The sequence below is a fragment of the Schistocerca serialis genome, chromosome 4, assembly GCF_023864345.2.
Source record: "Schistocerca serialis cubense isolate TAMUIC-IGC-003099 chromosome 4, iqSchSeri2.2, whole genome shotgun sequence".
In the NCBI taxonomy this organism is placed as follows: domain Eukaryota; kingdom Metazoa; phylum Arthropoda; class Insecta; order Orthoptera; family Acrididae; genus Schistocerca; species Schistocerca serialis.
The window spans coordinates 228,201,102-228,219,472 of NC_064641.1; the positions used below are offsets into that span (position 1 = coordinate 228,201,102).

The 18,371-nt window shown below is 43.1% G+C and overlaps 2 protein-coding genes across 3 annotated transcripts in view; one reads left to right on the top strand and one right to left on the bottom strand.

The window, feature by feature from the left end:
* LOC126473399 (cylicin-1-like) overlaps positions 1-1,662 on the bottom strand; it is a 54,571-nt gene extending 52,909 nt beyond the window's left edge. Inside the window, exon 1 of the mRNA XM_050100410.1 lies at positions 1,391-1,662. Coding sequence (XP_049956367.1) covers positions 1,391-1,570 — 180 coding nt within the window. The 5' untranslated portion in view covers positions 1,571-1,662. The remainder of the gene's footprint in view (positions 1-1,390) is intronic.
* A 425-nt stretch (positions 1,663-2,087) lies between these two features.
* The window catches only part of LOC126473398 (brefeldin A-inhibited guanine nucleotide-exchange protein 1), a 285,458-nt gene continuing 269,174 nt past the window's right edge, over positions 2,088-18,371 (top strand). For both annotated transcript variants that reach the window (XR_007586450.1, XM_050100408.1), the window contains exons 1-2: positions 2,088-2,273; positions 2,542-2,723. Coding sequence is in view for 1 of the 2 variants with exons in the window: in XM_050100408.1 (XP_049956365.1) it covers positions 2,150-2,273; positions 2,542-2,723 (306 nt within the window). In the remaining variant the exon portion in view is untranslated. The remainder of the gene's footprint in view (positions 2,274-2,541; positions 2,724-18,371) is intronic.

The window sequence follows — 18,371 nt, forward strand, 5'->3', positions numbered from 1 at the left end:
ACAGTGGTAATAGCAATCAATCTTTTCCCTAAGACTGTTACTCTTGAGTGGTGTATTAATGTTGCACTTTACTTTAAATTCTTTATTCAACAACAATTTTTGAAGTTATAACTAGACAATAATAATCTTTTATCATTATTTAACAAAATCAGTCTTGATTGCAAATGATGTCTATTTTCCAGGGATCTGGTTTCAGACATATAAAGAACATGTTCGTAATTCTGAAATTATGAAAGCAGGCCAAGAATAGCACAGTTACTCAACTTATGGAACATTAACTAAGTAATACAGAACAAAATAACAATGCAGCATGTCTACAGCAATCGGTTACATGTGGAGCATGTCTGTACTAGCTAGCAGTTGATGACAGGGGCCTCCTAGCACATAGAGTGGCTCTGCACATCACCTCCATGCATCACCCATAAGCATGTACAGGTTGCATAAGGTGAATAGCTGTATTTCTCCTGGCCTACTTTGTTCATTTCAGAGTTACTTCCTGGTCTGAAGATGGTCTTGCTATGACAAACTGGTTACCAGAAGAATAAACACGATTTGTGATGTAGACATTGTTTTAGTTAAAATGCAACACTCAGAGAAATACTTTACAATATTGCTAACATGGATAAATGGATTATATAAAAAAATACAATCCTCTGGGAAGGTAAACTCAATCAGGAACTTTGATGTCTATTCATCATATAATAATTTACAGGTTATGAGATACCTAAAGCAGAGCAAGAAGTACTCATTTTTACGGTACAGTGAAATAGGCAAATTTCAGTGAGCAAATCGCTTACAACACATACCACCTGCTAGATTTCTCCACTAACATTAGAAAAATTAAAACACTAATTATAATTACACTACATCAACAAAACAGATATAAAATAAATAGACAGGAAATTAAATTGCCATTACAAAGTTGTATTATGGTGTAATTACAGAAGAATGGCTCCTCACAGTTTCTCTCATTGTAGTGCCTGTCCACTTCGGATGTGCAAATGGTGCAATATATTCTCTTTTTTTTTTTTTATCAGAACCACTAAAAAGCATACAAAAATACGCTTACAATGGGGAGTGTGGGAGACTGTTTCCATTCATAATCACAAAGTGTACACAGACTGACAAATACTGAAATCTCTCGTTGCAGAAATCTTCATAAATAGCTATACTTGCAGACAGGCGACTGTGAGGTCACAAGGAATAATGCAATTTCATTTTTGGCTAGAAATCTACACAATAAAAGAGCCACATTGCTTTGCTAGACACAACCATATTGCAACGTGGAAAGTAGTTACTCTTTTCAAAGCAGCAAATCAGTTTAATAAAGATGAAGTGTAGGTCTATCAATGACATGCAAGTATTAAATTAAGTAATAATGAAACGGCACCTTGTCCTTTGGCTTCTTTTTCTTGCCAGATGGTTTTCGCTCATCGATAATATGGGAGAGCTGATCAAAATTTGGTTGCTCAGCTGACTTAAATCCGAAAGCAAACACTAAAACAGCACAAAGCAACACAAACCCGACAGGGATGGCATACTGTGTATTTAATACTTCGGAAAGCTCCATCGCATTGGCTCTCTTCGCTACACAACAACGCTTCTCCACGCGTCCACTGTGCCAACTACTCTACATACAGATGTTATGACGCGTTCTGACGTACCCTTCTGGTGTTGACGTAGCAAACAAAGATCTTACTGAAGCGTACATTGGTCTCAGGTCTCAGAAGTTCAATGTGCTACACGACTATAAGCTACATAAAATTTGTTTTCTTATAGCTGCTTTGGAAACAGAGCGCAAGGTAAATCTGCTAAAATGTTTTCCGTAGAATTCGTAACAGTAGGAAGGGAAAGTTCTGTATTACAGCTCATCACTATTTATGTAGACGAAATGTTAATTATCTTTTTTACCATTTTAAATGAGATTATTTTACCTGTCAGTGTACAGAATAAATTATAGCTCATTCAGAACTGTATATAGACCCAAACATGTTTACCATCGATGTATTCTGCTGACCATGGATCGATAGTTGCCTCTTGCTGTATCGCAACATATCCTGTGTTGATTGATTAGAATAATGGCGTTGTGGACGGATGGGAGTGTGTGTTGTTGACGCGCAGAATGTAGTTAGTGAACGTGTACATAACGATGCAAAAGAATTTAAAAACGAAGGAAATGTTCATTGTGCGAGCCTTGGAAAAGATCCTGAGCGACAAGGATATAAAGCGGTCGCACCACTCTCAGTTGAAACGAGCTTGTGAGGTGGCATTAGGTAAAAATGCATATTTATTTAACGTAGACATCACATACACAGTTTGTTTCTATAAGTATACTCGCAGGTGCTGCATAATTATGTACAGTTTTGCGTTTCTTCGGTATAAATTGCTAAATGAGTTGGGTTAACCAGATTGTTGTATCCAGTTCGTGTTTACGCTGAAATTTTGTAGAAGACGGCATTCTCCGTATTTCCCTTCAAAGTCTTTTCAAATATTTCTTCATCTGTAGTGCATATCACTTTATGAAGTCTTTTGAAATTACAGAAGAAATAAAGAACGAGCTGAAAGATGGTGGTCAAGTGGACCCCACTTCTTCTTCGGCACTCCCATTACCAAAGAATGATGCCGCTAATGTTATTACAGCTGAGAAGTATTTCCTCCCATTCGAACTGGCATGCCAAAGCAAAGCTTCAAGGATTATTGTGACAGCCCTTGATTGCCTTCAGGTAAGTGTGGAGTGTTCATCCTTATTTATATAATTAATTTCATCGAGAGTTGATTTTATGTGTACTTTACTTTAAAGCACCAACACATCTTGAGACAAATTCATGATTTCATGATAAAGTAGGCCTACACTGTTACCCTTATATGTTGTAATTGTAGCCTAATGTATAGACGCCCCAGTGGTGAAACACTACTGTGATTAATCTTATTTAAATAACCTCCAAGGAATATTAGGAACTTGGCTGCTTAGTTTACAGTACAAGTTTTCAAAGAACTTTAGGCAAACGGGACTGGTAAGACTAGATTTCACCATAACATGCAACATGTAAGTAATAAAATAGAGCCCATGTTTTAGAGTGTATGAGGAAGCAGAGCATGAAGTACTTCTTCCGAAATGTAACTTTGTTGCAATCAGTGGTGGCTGTTGTTTAAGAGCACTTGAACACCCTAACTGTTGACACCTTGCAGTTTATTTGGTCATTTTTCTTGGAATGCTGTCAAACATAATGTAAATGTGGTAATCTGAAATACACGGTGCTAAATCTACCAGGCTGTGTTACATTGCTCTTCTAGACTCTGTGAAACTTGGCATCATGGTCGCAAGCACAGTTTAAGTTGTCCATGGTTTAAGGGGTCTATTCCATGTGCACAACTCTCTTGACATAATTGCCTTTCAGGACAAACAGTAATGGATTTCATTAACAACATGCACGGTTTGTGGCATGCACAGCTAGCGTTTACCACTTAACTGCAAGTTTACGTCAATGCCACTGGGTGGTAGCACACTGCAGCAGACTTTTATCTCCGTTCACTTGGCATAAATCCTGCTAGATGCTAGCACGTTCCTCAGATATGCCAATTCACTCACAGACCTGTTTTGTGGGGTTGTGAATGAGATTCAGTACATCAAGTTTTGGATTTTATCATACAATAATTCATTTGATGCGCTGAGAACCATACAGCACATCATTGTTGATTGTGAGACTGTAGCATTTATTCATGCTTCTGACATGTGGTGGTCTTTTGGTTTATCTGCTTTATTTGTAGTGTAGGACAAAATTGTATGTGTTTATGAACATTTACGAAAAGCTCTCTCACTTGTTTCTCTGATACCCACTTGAATGTTTGCTTGAAGACTGTGTACTTTTGACCCCTATGGTCCTCAGCACTTCATTTGTATTCTAGTCAAGTGACCTTGTTGGTAGGTAGTACTACTAGAATTTAATCATTTCCGCAAGCAGCAGTTTGTATTTGGAGTTGGTTGTTTACTGTCAGGAATTGGCTTTGTTGAACAATGTCTACGTGAACTCTGTTGTATCTTTTTTTATGTGCTTGCAACAAAGAAAATTACCAGGAAAAGTTTGCTGCAAATGAATTAGGACCGGCCAGATCAGTTGTCTAAGAAAGTGACAAAAGCAGATAAGCTTGACTACAAGCGATCGTTTAAGTGTATAATAAGCATAAGTTGTTGTGTGAGTGCAACACAAGAATGTCTGATTTTCAGCCCAGAAGTTAATTCCTTAATTAATGCAGGTGGGCCTTGTAGACATCTTGTATACTTTCTCGACAAAATAAAAAGCACGAAAACTCCCACTTAACCCTTTAACTGCCCTGGACGTGTTAACACACACGCCTTTGTACCTGGTACTCTGAATGTGTCTACGCATAGACGCATTCAGAGTACCAGGTAAAAGGACGGGTGGCACGCATAAACACATTCAGAGCCGTTAAAGGGTTAAACAAAAATGCAAAACAGAGAGTAGTGAAAGCTTAAAAATTATTTTGTTCTTGCCAGAATCTGTCCTTAATTATGTACAAAACAAGAAAATTCCACGAAAACTATTCTTTCTTTTTTCAGGCAAGCTATACTTATTATTATTGAATTTAAAAATATGTGAACACCCAGACCGTATACTTATGCGAGCGTCACTGGCTGCAGTGTTTGAGAATGTATTAGTAACATTGTATCAAAGCTGTTCAGAAAAGCCTGATTCACATTTAGCTGTTACTATTCTGTATTGTACAAAACAAACTTTGACAATATCACAGATTTGATTGCAGAATCAGTTTTGTTCATAAAAAACTGGATTCATCTATGTAACAAAATTTACAAGTGTGAAATACGTAGAGCAAATTTGGTTACTTACAACTTGCATAGAAGCTAGACATCAATTATATGAGTTGGATATGAATGGGAGACAGTGCAGCAGGTTTGTGGCCCATCCCTCATTTTATTCAATTTGATCATAGTGCAAGTAATAAAGGAAACCATGACGAACTTCAAAAAGGGAATTAAAGTTCAGGAAGAAGAAATAAAAACTTTTAAGGTTTGCTGATAGTGTGGTAACTCTTTGAGACAACAAACGACTTGTGCACACTCCCATCACATTGATGTGACCACAGCCTATGTTCGATGTCAACACGCAGTAACCACTCACAGACGGCAGCATCGGCATTGGAGGGTATGTAAAGCTTATCAAGGGGAAAATTGAGCTATTTATCTGACGTCCAAAATGGCTTGATTATTATCTTTTGGGCCATTGAGGGCATTTCAGAGATGCCTAAGTTCATGCGCTACTGTGGTTAAAGGGTACCGAAAACCAGCGCCTAGGCAATTTTGGTGCACCATTCGCCATAGATCACAGGGTTAAGCAATGGCTGCATAGATATGTTTGTGTGAATAAATGTGCAACTGTTGAGAATTTGACCATCCTAGTGAAGCAAAGGACTACCAACAGTGTCTCCTAAGCTACCATTCAGCAAATACCACTGCGTATGGGCGTCCTCAGCAGGTACCTGGGGTCACACACGTGTTTATTGGACGACGAAGGCTGAAATTTGCATGCCAGTACTGCAATTGTACATCCACTTAGTATTGACAGGAGGCCTTTTCAGATGACTCACATTTTATGCTCTATTGGACAGATGGTCATTGACATGTATGGCCTGAAACATTGGAAAGCAAACACCTTACAACAGGTATGGTCTGGGGAATATTTTCATGGCATTCCATGGGTGACCTCGTCATTCTGGAAGGCAAAATGGATCAGCACAAGTATGCATCTATTCTGGAGGTCCATGTCTACTTCTACATGCAGTTTGCTTTACCTTGGCATGATACTATATACCAGCAGGATACTGCTACGTGTCACACAGCTCACAGTGTACGTGTCTGGATCGAAGAGCACCAGAAAGAGTTTACTGCACCCCACTGATCGCAAAATTCTATGCATTTAAACCCAATCTAGAATCTGTGGGGCCATCTTGATTTCAAGATGTTTGTGCCATGAAACCTCAGTTAAGAACCTTAGTGCAGCTGCCCATGGCACTGGAGTCAGTGTGGCTCCACATTCCTGTAGGTACCTCTCAAAGCCTCGTTTGACTGTCTTCCTTTATGACTGGCAGCGGTTAGGGTTGCAAAGGGTGGATATTAGGCTTTTTACAAGTGGTCAGAGTAATGTGTGAGGACAGTGTACATGATCGGTTGAATGGAATGTATAGTGTCTTGAAGAAAGGTTGTAAAAAGAACATCAGCAACATTAAAAAAAGTAACTGAATGTAGTTACGGTAAATCAGTTGATGCTGATGGCATTAGATTAGCAAGGTCAGCTGAACCTTTCAGTACAGGATGTTGGCTTGGCTTCATCATTCAGTGATGATATGACATCACATATTTGAAAACAGTGAGAGAACACAACATTGGCAATATTTCTTTTAGATCTGTATTAAGTCTTGTGGTGTAGGTTGGGATGCAGGCTGATCTGTAGCAGAGGTTGAGGTTAGGTTGGAAGGTGACTGGTTATGAGATGAAGCTAACAAATCTTAATACAGAAGCTTATATATGATGACATACTTACGTATAAAGTAGCCCGAGGTGTAAATTATATTGAAAGGTGACAGTTTGCTTGAAAGTTCATAAAGCTGTATCAAATGCTTCACTTATCCAATTTGCAGATGAAGTATAATACAGAGCGGCGCATAAAAAACGGCCCCTGCACTAAAAGGAATATGAATGAAGAAAATCAACGTACATCATCGCTTTCTTACATTTTTATTGTACAGTTTCGTTATTAACTATGTAATTAACAGTTTAAGTAACAGATTTACTTTTATTAGTTTAATAAGCATATTTTAGAAAGGAATTTAAAGTCTGTGTTCAAATGTTCTCCGCCAACATCCAAGCAAATTCGTGCACGTCAAAACATGTTAAGGAAAACACTTTTCAGTACTCTTTGAGGAATGTTCGAAGTTTCTTCACATATGTTATTTTTTAATGTGTCAAGTGTTCTGGGATTGTTGCGGTAGACTCTAGCCTTTAGAAATCCTCAGAGGTAAATGTCACTTGGTGACAAATTGAGACAGTGGGGTGGCCATAAGTTCTTACTAATGGTCCTCTCTTTTGCAAAATCAGTTTGTATATGAGCTAAGGACAAATCCGACGTATGAGAAGTTGTCCCATCTTGCTGGAAATATGCACAACATTTTTTGTTTGGAGTTAAGAGCCGAAAATTCATTGTAGAGTTGGAAGTAAACATGTGTGTTGATAGTTTCATTGAAGAACAATGGCCTGATAATTCTGTTACCAGATTGAGCACACCATACACCAATTTTTAAATCATGTAATGGCTTTTGCAGTATGCCATGGGGATTCTCTGTTGCCCAGTGTCTTGTGTTTTGTGAATTAATCTAACCCAACAGATGAAACCAAGCTTCATCCATCAGAAAAAGGAGGAAGGGATCAAGATGTCTCCCAGCGACATTTTCCAGCAACGGAGTAAGGCATGGCATGGTTTATAATGACTAGTTTCCGTATGAACTACTCACATGCTACTGCTGTTGGAAGGTGGCAAAGAAACTGACAAGCTAGTAATGCTACTCACGCATGTTCGCAGTCCGGTTCAGTTTTGTGTGTGCCACTCTGTATTAGAAGAGTTTTGTTGTTTGGGTAGCAAAACAGGTCTAGAATGAGATTTTTCACTCTGCAGCGGAGTGTGCACTGATATGAAACTTCCTGTCAGATTAAAACTGCGTGCCCGACCGAGACTCGAACTCGGGACCTGTGCCTTTCGCGGGCAAGTGCTCTACCATCTGAGCTACCGAAGCACGACTCACGCCCAGTCTCACAGCTTTACTTCTGCCAGTATCTCGTCTCCTACCTTCCAACAGGTCTAACTTTGAAGGCAGAAGTAAACAGATATAAGTTGAGGATTGCTAATAGCAAGGATACATTAAGATCGAGTATAAATTTTGGCATTGAGATATCTTTTCTGAAAGTATTTACCTGGAATGTAGCCTTATGTCCAAATGAAATGTAGAGAACAAAAGGATATGTGAAGTTTCTGAAAAATTTTGATTACAGGAGAATGCTGACACCATTCTGTATCACATGAAGAATTCATAAGAACCTTATATAAAGATATTAGAGTGCATACAGAGACTTGTGCACAGCAAGTTTTGGTAAAAGTCTAGAAGAAGGCCAGTGGTGTACTTCAGTGTTTCATGCAGGAATGTTGTCAGAGCATGCCATGAGGTGTGGTGGGAACAGATGATGTGTCAGCTGTAAGTGTTACGCAGACAATGAGAGAGCAGCAGGCAGGCGACTTGTTTCAAAGTAGTACATTCGGAAGAAAGGGTGAAACACTGCTGTAAAACTGGATGACAAATTTAATTGTTCCTTGTTTGAGCCTCATCTATTTAAACTGTGCTAGTATCTGCAAGCCAAGGAGAGCATCGCAACCCATGATGTATTTGAAAAAGGAGTTAAATATTTTTCTGCTCTGCGTTGCTACACAATGGATCTGTGCAAGCACACTGTGTAAGTGGATCAATGTTCTTTAATGAAATCATGGGAGAAGGTAGGTGGAGCAGTGTTTTTTAGTTAAATCATGGGAGAAGGTAGATGGATCAATGTTTATCGAACATGTGACTATGTTAATAAACATTGATCCACCTACGTTCTTCCATGATTTTTTAAAAAAAAAAAAAAAAAAAAAAAAAAAAAAAAAAAAAAAAAAAAATAAAAAAAAAAAAAAAAATAAATTGATCTACTTAGTGTGCTCATGCATACCGATTGCACAGTCATTTCACCACCAAATTTGATACATTTTCACATCCTTGCAATTATTCCTTGAGACATGCACCAACAGATGATGTCACCACGCGGAACTAAATCACTTAAATCAGTCCACTTTATAGCACTCGCTGCCATACTCATAAAATATTTCTCTTCAAACTCCTTAATACACTGAAAACAGTAAACAAGACAATGAGTTAAATTTCGGTGCTAAAAATATATTACCTCTCTTCTCACCTCACATTCCTTATGTCAAAGAATCATCCCACTGGCCACGTAAAAGTGACGTGTTGCCAGCCTTTGAGCAATAGATAAGCACCACCATAAATGTTGCTGGCCCTGATCTAGATTTTAACCCACTTTTTCCCTCACTCAACATATCATAGAACAGGAAATCATTAATATTGGTACCCAGTACCCTTATCAAACACACTGTTCAGTGGCTTTGAGAGGATATATGTATGCAAAAATTAGACCATTACAGCAGATAACCATTGAAGAGATACTGAATTAAATCAAGGAGAAACAAGCTTTATGGCAAAACATCGGAAGGTGTCAAGAAATATTTATTTGGTAATGCATGGAAGTGTGGGGCTAAAAATTGTAAAGTGAGACTAAGGCCCGAATATGATAATTAGGTTCACATGAATGTAGGTTGTTGTATCTATGCAGAAATACAGAGACATGCATGATGTAGATCAATGTGGAGAACTGCAACAAACCAGCTTTTGGACTGAAAACGACAGTAATGCTGTTGGCAAAAGCCAGTTGCTAGCACATACTGGAAAAAAAGTCAGTCACACTACATGTATCCCTGCTGTAAGCTAAGCAGTTGCTTTATGTCTTATTATCCAACAAAAGCCCAATGATTTCTCTCCTCGGGTGGCAATGCTGTCTATTCTACGCCTGGAGAAGCCAGAGATGCAACTAACACCATATGCTTCTGTGTTAAAAGTGGAGAATATTAGTGTAACAAATGTTTAGCATCAATCAGAGATGTTGTGTATTGGCATTTATCTCAGGGTCTTCAGCCAGTGGTCATTTAATGATTTTTCTTTCACCAACTCAAGGGGTCTAGCAGTTTCTCCAACAGAATCTGTGACAATACTGGTTACTGATGCTAGTGAAATATCGGAAAAACCACTAAATGACCAGTGGTTGAAAGTTCCAAGACAAACGTCAACAGGCAACATCTTAATAAGTGATCACAAAAGCCTCTGCAATTTCAGGCAATCAGATGTTGATAAGCACTAATGTTTAGCAGTACTACTGACTACTGATTCTTTTCGAACAGTCTGATGCTTCCAAATACACATTTTGTGAATGAAAACACTTACATTAAGAAATCAAGCCTAACATTAATTGAAATGTTGAAAACCATTTTGACAACTCATAACCAGACTTGTCATCTGTCAACCTAACGTAGACCTAGTCTTACACTACAGATCAGTATGTCACCACAACCCATGTTATAAAATAGACACAAAAGAAATATTGTCAGTGTTCTGTTCTTGTATCTGTTTGTGCAAGTATAATGGCCTTTCTCATTGGGAGCTGGATTTGGCATTGCCTGTGGTTTGTGCCACATAACCTAGTCACAGTAGGGTTGACCCAAGCCTGTTATGGCATTTTACAAGATAAGACATCTGCCGCGATAGCTGAGTGGTCAGCGTGATGGAATTCCACACAAAGGGGCCCAGGTTCGATCCCAACTGGGTCGGAAATTTTCTCTGCTCAGGTACTGGGTGTTGTGTTATCATCATCATCATCATCATCATCATCATCATCATCATGTCATCCCCATCGACACGCAAGTCGCCAAAGTAGCGTCAAGTAAAAAGACTTGCACCAGGTGACCGGTATACCCGATGGGAGGCCCTAGCCACATGACATTTCATTTCACATGGAGAGACTAAGTGAAATGGCATAGTTGTATGATGCCAGACTCCTATTCAGGGGTCAGATCCCTTCAGGCCATACAAATTTAAATTTTTTGTGATTTCCCCAAATTTTCCATCTCTGATGAACTCATTGTATACTGCACATTAAACCTAAACCTTTTTCCCTTTCTTTTCACATAGAGAAGTTACGAAAATAAAGTATTCTCATTCATTTGGGCATCATCAACAATTTCCTGACTCGTAAAGAGAAGTAATTTTAATTCATGAATGCCAAAATAGTTATTGTTGTGGTGTCTCCATCAGATACGTAGAAAAGAGCTTGGAATGGATGGTCACCTGCTGCATTGTTTGGAACTTAAAATCCAGACACCTCTTTATCACTTTTCAGTGCAGATGGAGGAGATATTGCTCCATCTGTGATTACCTAGCCCTCCTGTAAGTACAATCATTCATTACCTTGCAGAATCCCCCCCGGCCTTACAACAACAACCTGGCAGTTGCAACAAAAATGAAATTAAATGATCGTATGGCATTTATTGGCCTGGGATATCCCCTTTGGCCTTCGGCCGCCGTATTGAAAGTCTTTCTAGTTGATGCCACTTAGGCAACTATGATGAAAATGATGATGATGAACACACAACACCCAGTCCCCTGCCGAGAATCGAACCCGGGCCCCCTTGCGTGGTAGGCGGTAACACTACTGCTGCGCTATGGAGGCAGACTAACAAACAATTACATAGAGGAAAAATGCTTTTTTTTTCTCAGATATCTATGTTCTTTTTAATGAGTCTTGTACTCATTTTAACTTTCCTGGAATCATAAGGAGGGACACTGTTCTTAATTTTAAACAAATCCTTCAGTTTCTAGCCTCTCAGTTTATTTTAAGCCTACATGATTGTCATACTTTATGTGGACCTGAAAGCATGGTTACTGAAGGCACTAAATATTTAGGATGTATTAGTTATAGTTCATAGGAGGAAGCAGACCAAACCTGTCTGCTGCAATTTTACAGGAGTCTTTGTGAAATCTTGGTTTGAGTATGGCTGCACAGAGTTTGGTTCTGCAATATCTTCACATGTAAAACTTTCCCCCCCAGGGGGTCCACAACTCTTTTGTGGACACGTGCGTAGCGAGCACGGGACCCCGAGCTAATGTGGCCCTCCTTCCTTTCCGGGCTGCATACCTTCCCTTCCCTTTCCGCATCCCTCCCCGTCCCCCATCTTCGCCCCCCCCCCCCCCCCCCCTCACCTCTGGCTCTTTCCTTCCCTTTCTCCCCTTCTGGGAGTATGGTTTGTGCCTACGTCCGGAGACGGACGCTCGAAACTGTTCCAAATTCCTTGCTTTTACACTTGCAAGTCCTCGTCCTTCCTCTGTCCTTCTCTTTTCCTTCCCTCTTCTCCTTGCCCTTTTCTCCGCTGCGGCGTTTGAGACCCCCTTTTCTTTCCTTTCCCTTTCTCTTTTTTCCTCCCTGTGCGTGTCTGAAGGCCGACCCACGCACTTCCATGCGTAGCCGGTGACGGGGTAACGCGTAATTCCCCGCCCCGGGTAGACAGGTAGGACACGTACGTACCCCCTGGTAACGGCCAGGCCCAGGGAGGGGTGATTACCCGAGCTGATACCTTCCGAAAGTGCCGATTGGTCCCTCCGTCCGTTTGTCGGGAGGTGTGACCTGAGGTGTGAACAATCACCTAAGGCGGGTGTGCCCTCGGTGAGGGCCCCCACAAGGGAGGAGCGCGCCATCGGAGACGCCGGTAATCATGGGGGATTCTTCCGCAATGGTTTCCTCACCTTCCACTATGTCTGCTCACAAACATAAGTTCACTGAGTCTCAGCCACAGACGGTTCTTCCATCGTTGCCACAGTTCCTTGTTGTTTCTCGGTCTGACGACGGTCACGACTTTTCCACGGTCAACCCTTTCATTATTCAGAAAGGTGTCGACGCAATTGCGGGTCCTGTAAAGTCTTGTTCCAGATTACGGAATGGCACCCTGTTGTTAGAAACACACAGTGCCCTCCAGGCTCAAAAATTGCTGCGTACTTCTCTGCTCCACACCTTCCCTGTCCGGGTGGAACCGCACCGTACCTTAAATTCCTCGCGTGGAGTCGTTTATACACGCTCCCTCGATGGATTGTCTGACGAAGAAATTCAGCACTACCTGTCTGACCAGGGCGTCACAGCTGTTCATCGGGTTATGAAAAGGGTTGACTCGAACAACATTCCAACCCGCACTGTCTTCTTGACATTTGATAAAGTTCAACTCCCATCAAAAATCAAAGCAGGCTATGAGATAATTTCCGTTCGCCCTTATGTCCCAAACCCTACGCGTTGCTATCGATGTCAGCGGTTCAATCACACCAGCCAGTCCTGTTCCAATCCGGCCAAATGTGTTACGTGTGGCAAGGATGCCCATGAGGGTGCTTGTCCACCTCCATCCCCTCGCTGCATCAACTGTATGGGTGACCACGCTGCTTCCTCTCGAGATTGCCCCGTTTTTAAGGACGAAAAGCTCATCCAGGAAATAAGAGTGAAGGAAAAGGTGTCGACCTTTGCTGCTCGAAAGTTACTCGCCAGTCGACAGCCCACCGTACCTCAGAAAGGAAAATACAGCACTGTCCTTGCTTCTCCTCGGCCAACAAAGGAGGCGGCCACGCAGACTTGCGACCTCACATTTAGTACCACTGTCGTCAGATCGGCCAGCGCAAAGATCGCCCGTTCAACCTCACCACTTTCGCCTGCCCACTCTATGGCTCACCCTTCATCGGGTTCTGCTAAATCTCGAGCCCAAAAGTCAGACGCCAAGTCTTCGAAAAAAGAGCATTCTCGTGAAGAGTTTTTACGTACTGCAACTTCACAACCATCGGTTCCTCCTTCATCTAAACATCATACCTCCAAGAAGGCTACGAAGAAACACAGTTCCTCTCCTTCTCCGCCAAGGCGTGTCCCATCTACAGCACCACCTGGCGGAAATCGCCCTCGGCCATCTTCTGTGTCGCCGAGGCGCACTGCTGGTGGCCGGTCAACTGGCCGATCGTTGGTGGCAGGAGCTGCTCCTGACCAACCTATGGATCAGGATCTTCTGCCTTCGACTGAATGCCATTCCATGCTGTCGATCGCAAGCTCTGAGCAGTCGTTGAGTTGACAGCACCCTTCGTCACGTTCCTCCATTTTCTGTTCACCCTATGTCCATTATCCACTGGAATATCCGCGGCATTCGCGCCAATCGGGATGAATTGTCGATCCTCTTACGATCCTACTCGCCGGTCATCTTCTGTCTTCAGGAAACAAAGCTGCGTCCCCATGACCGCTTTGTTCTCCCTCATTTTCAGTCTGTCCGATATGACCTCCCCTCTGTTGAAGGCACTCCAGCCCATGGAGGACTCATGATTCTGCTCCATGATACTCTCCATTATCACCCAATCCCCTTAAACACTTCCTTCCAAGCTGTCGCCGTCCGTCTTTCCCTTTCTGGATACACGTTCTCTCTTTGTACGGTATACATTCCATCGTCTACACCAATGGCACGAGCTGATCTCCTTCATCTTCTTGATCAGCTTCCACCCCCCTATTTGCTGGTTGGGGACTTCAATGCCCACCACCCGCTTTGGGGATCTCCACATCCTTGTCCACGTGGCTCACTATTGCTAGACGTCTTCCACCAAGCGGATCTAGTCTGCCTCAACACTGGGGTCCCCACATTTTTGTCTGCCTCCACGGCAAATTTATCTCATTTGGACCTTGCGGTCGGTACTGTTCCGCTAGCTCGGCGCTTCGAATGGTTCGCCCTTGATGATACACACTCGAGTGACCACTTTCCATGTGTTCTTCGACTGCAGCCTCAACTGCCATATATGCGCTCGCGACGCTGGAAGTTTGCCCAAGCCGATTGGACACTTTTTTCGTCTCTAGCGACATTCGATGACCGTCGCTTTCCCAGCGTCGACGATGAGGTCACACATTTTACCGACGTTATTCTCACAGCTGCTGAACGTTCAATACCACGCACCTCCGAATTGCCCCGGCGCCCTCCAGTTCCTTGGTGGAACGAGGCATGCCGTGATGCAATACGTGAGCGGCGACGTGCTCTTCGCATTTTCCGTCACCATCCAACTTTGGCCAACTGTATCCGATATAAGCAGCTCCGTGCGCGATGCCGTCGCGTCATCCGCGATAGCAAGAAGGCAAGCTGGAAATTCTTTATTAGCTCATTTAACACCTTCACTCCCTCCTTGGAAGTTTGGAGTCGGCTTCGACGGTTCTCAGGCGCGCCTAGTTTCTCCCCGGTCTCTGGGCTCACTGTCGCGCATGATACCTTAGTGGACCCCGTCGCAATTTCTAACTCATTGGGTCAGCACTTTGCTGAGATTTCTAGCTCTTCAAATTACCCACCAGCGTTTCTCCCGAAGAAACGTGCAGCGGAAGTGCGACATCTTGCTTTCTCCTCTCAAAATCGCGAAAGCTACAATACTGTTTTCTCCATGCGCGAACTCCAACATGCACTCTCTTCTTCTCGCTCCTCCGCCCCAGGACCGGATGGTATCCATGTCCAAATGTTGCTGCATTTATCAACCCATAGCCTGCGTTACCTCCTTCGCCTTTATAATCGAATTTGGACCGACAGTACCTTTCCCAGGCGATGGCGGGAAGCTATTGTCGTTCCCGTTCCGAAACCTGGAAAGGACAAACATCTCCCCTCTAGCTATCGCCCCATTTCTCTCACGAGTAGTGTCTGTAAGGTTTTGGAGCGTATGGTGAATTACCGTCTAGCTTGGTGGCTGGAATCCCGCAGTCTTTTAACACCAGCCCAATGCGGATTCCGAAAGCATCGTTCTGCCGTTGACCATCTTGTTGCTCTCTCCACTTATATCATGAACAATTTTCTCCGGAAACGCCAAACGGTAGCAATATTTTTTGATCTGGAGAGAGCATACGATACCTGTTGGAGGACAGGCATCCTCCGCACACTGTTCTCTTGGGGCTTTCGAGGCCGGCTGCCCCTTTTTCTTCGCGAATTTATGGCAGAGCGCACATTTAGGGTGCGGGTGAACACTACTCTCTCCCGTACTTTCTCCCAAGAAAACGGGGTACCCCAGGGCTCCGTGCTGAGTGTTGTACTGTTTGCCATTGCCATTAATCCAATTATGGATTGTCTCCTTCCTGATGTCTCGGGCTCCCTCTTTGTGGACGATTTTGCGATCTACTACAGCTCTCAACGGACCAGCCTTCTTGAAAGACGTCTTCAAGGATGTCTCGATCGCCCCCACTCGTGGAGCATCGAAACCGGCTTCCATTTCTCACCCAGTAAGACCGTTTGTGTTAATTTTTGGCAACGTAAGGAGTTTCTTCTGCCCTCCTTACATCTAGGTCCTGTCAACCTTCCGTTTTCCGACGTCGCTAAATTCTTGGGTCTTATGTTTGACAGAAAACTGTGCTGGTCCTCCCACGTTTCCTATCTTTCGGCTCGCTGTCTGCGTTCCCTTAACACCCTCCGTGTCCTGAATGGTACCTCTTGGGGAGCGGACCGAGTGGTCCTTCTCCGCCTCTATCACGCCTTAGTGCGCTCGAAATTGGATTATGGAAGCATAGTCTACTCCTCTGCTCGGACGTCTATTCTTCGGCGTCTCGACTCTATCCTCCACCGTGGATTACGTTTAGTGTCTGGAGCTTTTTACACCAGCCCTGTGGAAAGCCTTTATGCTGAGACTGCTGAACCTCCGCTGTCCAATCAGCGGGCAGTCCTTCTGAGTCGTTATGCTAGCCATCTGTCTTCCATGCCCGCTAATCCAGCCCATGACCTTTTTTTTGACGCCTCCTTTGATGTCGGGTATGCAGGCCGCTCCTCCTCCCTACTACCCCCGGGAGTCCGCTTCCGTCAACTGCTCCATTGTCTTTCCTTCCGCTTTCCTAAAACCTTCTTGACAACTTGGGGTACAGCACCGCCTTGGCTCCGTCCCCGGATCGACTTGCTCAGAGACCTATGTCAATTTCCCAAGGATGGTACCCCTACACTTGTTTACCGTCGGGCATTTGCGGCTCTATGTGCACGAATGACGGAAGCCACATTTATTTACACCGATGGCTCGAAAACATCGTTAGGTGTAGGGAGTGCCTATATTGTTGGCGACACCCCAAATCACTTTCGGCTTCCCGACCAGTGTTCGGTTTATACTGCGGAACTTTACGCTGTTCTCCAGGCTGTCCACTACATCCGCCGCCATCAGCGGATACAGTACGTAATCTGCTCAGATTCTCTCAGCTCTCTCCTAAGTCTCCAAGCTCTTTACCCTGTGCACCCTCTGGTCCACCGGATTCAGGACTGTCTGCGCTTGCTCCACGTGGGGGGCATCTCAGTGGCGTTCCTCTGGCTCCCGGGACACGCTGGTATCTGTGGAAATGAGGCGGCCGATATAGCGGCCAAGGCTGCAGTCTCTCTTCCTCGGCCAGCTATTCAGTCTCTTCCGTTTACCGATCTACGGAGCAGTTTATGTCGCCAAGTTGCTCATTTATGGCATGCGCATTGGTCAACACTTCCCCATAATAAATTGCGGGAAGTGAAAGCCCTTCCTTGCGCTTGGACCTCTTCCTCCCGAACGCGTCGTCGGGAGGAGGTAATTTTAGCTAGACTCCGGATAGGGCACTGTCTTTTTAGTCATCGACATCTTTTAAGCGGTGATCCTCCCCCACTCTGTCCCCACTGCTCTCAGCTGTGGATGGTCAGACACCTTTTAATTGAATGCCCCTATTTTAATCCGTTACGCTCCTGTCTACAGCTATCGCCTGATCTATCGTCGATTTTAGCAGATGACACGCGCTCAGCTGACCGCGTTCTACAGTTTATTAGTGACAGTGAAATGACGTCAGTCATTTGAAGCTTTTTTTGGGGGACAACCAACCCCTTTCTATAGTGGATTTTTAAGCATTCCTTCTGCCTTTAGTTTCTCAAATTTTATGACTTTGTTCCCATTGCTGCTGATTTAAAATTTCGTTTTTTTCCTGTTTTCTACGTCACGGGCTGGGCGCTAATGACCATAGAAGTTTTGCGCCCTAAAACCACAAAAAAAAAAAAAAAAAAAAAAAAAAAAAAAAAAAAAAAAAAAAAAAAATATGTAAAACTTTCGGGTGTGGTGGAGTGTGAAGGAATTAGGCTGAGCAGCATGCCTTTTAGAATGAGCCTCGTAACATGCCTCTGCACGAAAGTTGGTGAGCCACTGCTTAACATCACATGATGACTTCTCGTGGTGATACAAGCCTGTAAGACAATATCCATACCACATGTGCCAGCATGCCATGCCATACCATATCGTACCATTGCTCTCCCCAATGAAATAACTTTTCAGTAATAGACTGAGCACTGAAAGTTTGTAGGCTCTGTGCCATCTGAAAGATGGGTGTTGCCTACTTGACAGTTTTACACCAAAGTTAGTTCTTTAACTTATCTTCTTAAGAGAACCAGAATAACATTAACTCCTTGTTTTAGGCATCAAAATTATAATACAGTTTACACTGATAGCTCAAAGCATTGTCATCCATGGATGTTCTCTGTTTTCTCTGACTGTCTTCGAGCTTCATTTTTTCAGTGCATACATTGTCTATAGACCTCAAGTGAATGGTACTGGAGCAAAGGAGATGTTTTTTAAGGAAAAAATATCTGTCGCTCTGACTCTCTTAATGATCTAGC